The following is an 876-nucleotide window of genomic DNA, read 5'->3' as shown; positions in this document are numbered from 1 at the left end:
TTTTCCTGTATCAGAGGGCCCGGGTCCGAGGCTCGGACTGTGGTCACCTACATGGGAGTCCAGCGACGTTACTGGTGCGTCTGCTGGCTCCTGTGTACCTGTGTCTCCCGTGAGAGAGGAAGGCTGCTCCCGACCTGTCTGGACGCCTGGTCCGCCCTGGCCTCAGCAGCCCCGGCTCACGGGCATGCACACGCCTGGGGTGCTCCGGGGTCTCGGGCCAGCCCCTGTGGGGTACAGGTCACGCCCCGCCGTGCCTCTTGGCCTTCCTTTGTGCCCTGTCTCCCCAGAGATGCCCGCCATGGGCGGCTCTCGGCAGGGACCCTGAGTGTGCTCTGACCTCAGAAATGGGAGCGAGGGTGTCCGGGGGACGGGCCTTGCAGGAGCCTGTCCAGTGGGTCACGGGGGTGACTTCTCAGTCCGCCTGAGGCCGCCGCCCTTTCCCGCAAGCCCTGCACGTCGTGGGTGTTTAAAGGGCTGCCGGACTCCAGCTCCAAGCCCCAGCGGAGGTGTCACGCTCCCGTCTGTCTCCCGGGGGGTGGGCGCGGCGGGCAGGCGGGCAGGTGGGCGCGGCGGGGCCGGGTCCCGTGCCCCAGCAACCCTTCCTGTCCCCGACAGCCAGAGCGACTCCAGGGCACGCACTACTCCGTGCAGTCAGACATCTGGAGCATGGGCCTGTCCCTGGTGGAGCTGTCCATCGGGAGGTACCCCATCCCCCCGCCCGACGCCAAAGAGCTGGAAGCCATCTTCGGCCGGCCCCTGGCCGACGGGTCGGAAGCAGAGCCCCACAGTGTCTCGCCACGGCCCCGACCGCCCGGGCGCCCCATCAGCGGTACGGCCAGGGTCTGGCGGGCAGGGGTGGGCGGGGACCGGCAGCTG

At 70.0% G+C, this 876-nt stretch overlaps 1 protein-coding gene across 1 annotated transcript in view; it reads left to right on the top strand.

Moving 5' to 3' along the window:
• MAP2K2 (mitogen-activated protein kinase kinase 2) overlaps window positions 1-876 on the top strand; it is a gene marked incomplete at its 5' end in the record, with an annotated part of 21672 nt that overhangs the window by 14736 nt on the left and 6060 nt on the right. Inside the window, 1 exon segment of the mRNA XM_014585545.1 lies at window positions 616-829. Within this exon segment, the coding sequence (XP_014441031.1) occupies window positions 616-829 (214 nt within the window).

The sequence above is a fragment of the Tupaia chinensis genome, unplaced genomic scaffold (genome assembly GCF_000334495.1).
Source record: "Tupaia chinensis unplaced genomic scaffold, TupChi_1.0 Scaffold149964_2, whole genome shotgun sequence".
Taxonomy (NCBI): Eukaryota; Metazoa; Chordata; class Mammalia; order Scandentia; family Tupaiidae; genus Tupaia; species Tupaia belangeri.
This window is presented reverse-complemented; position numbering and strand designations above follow the sequence as displayed.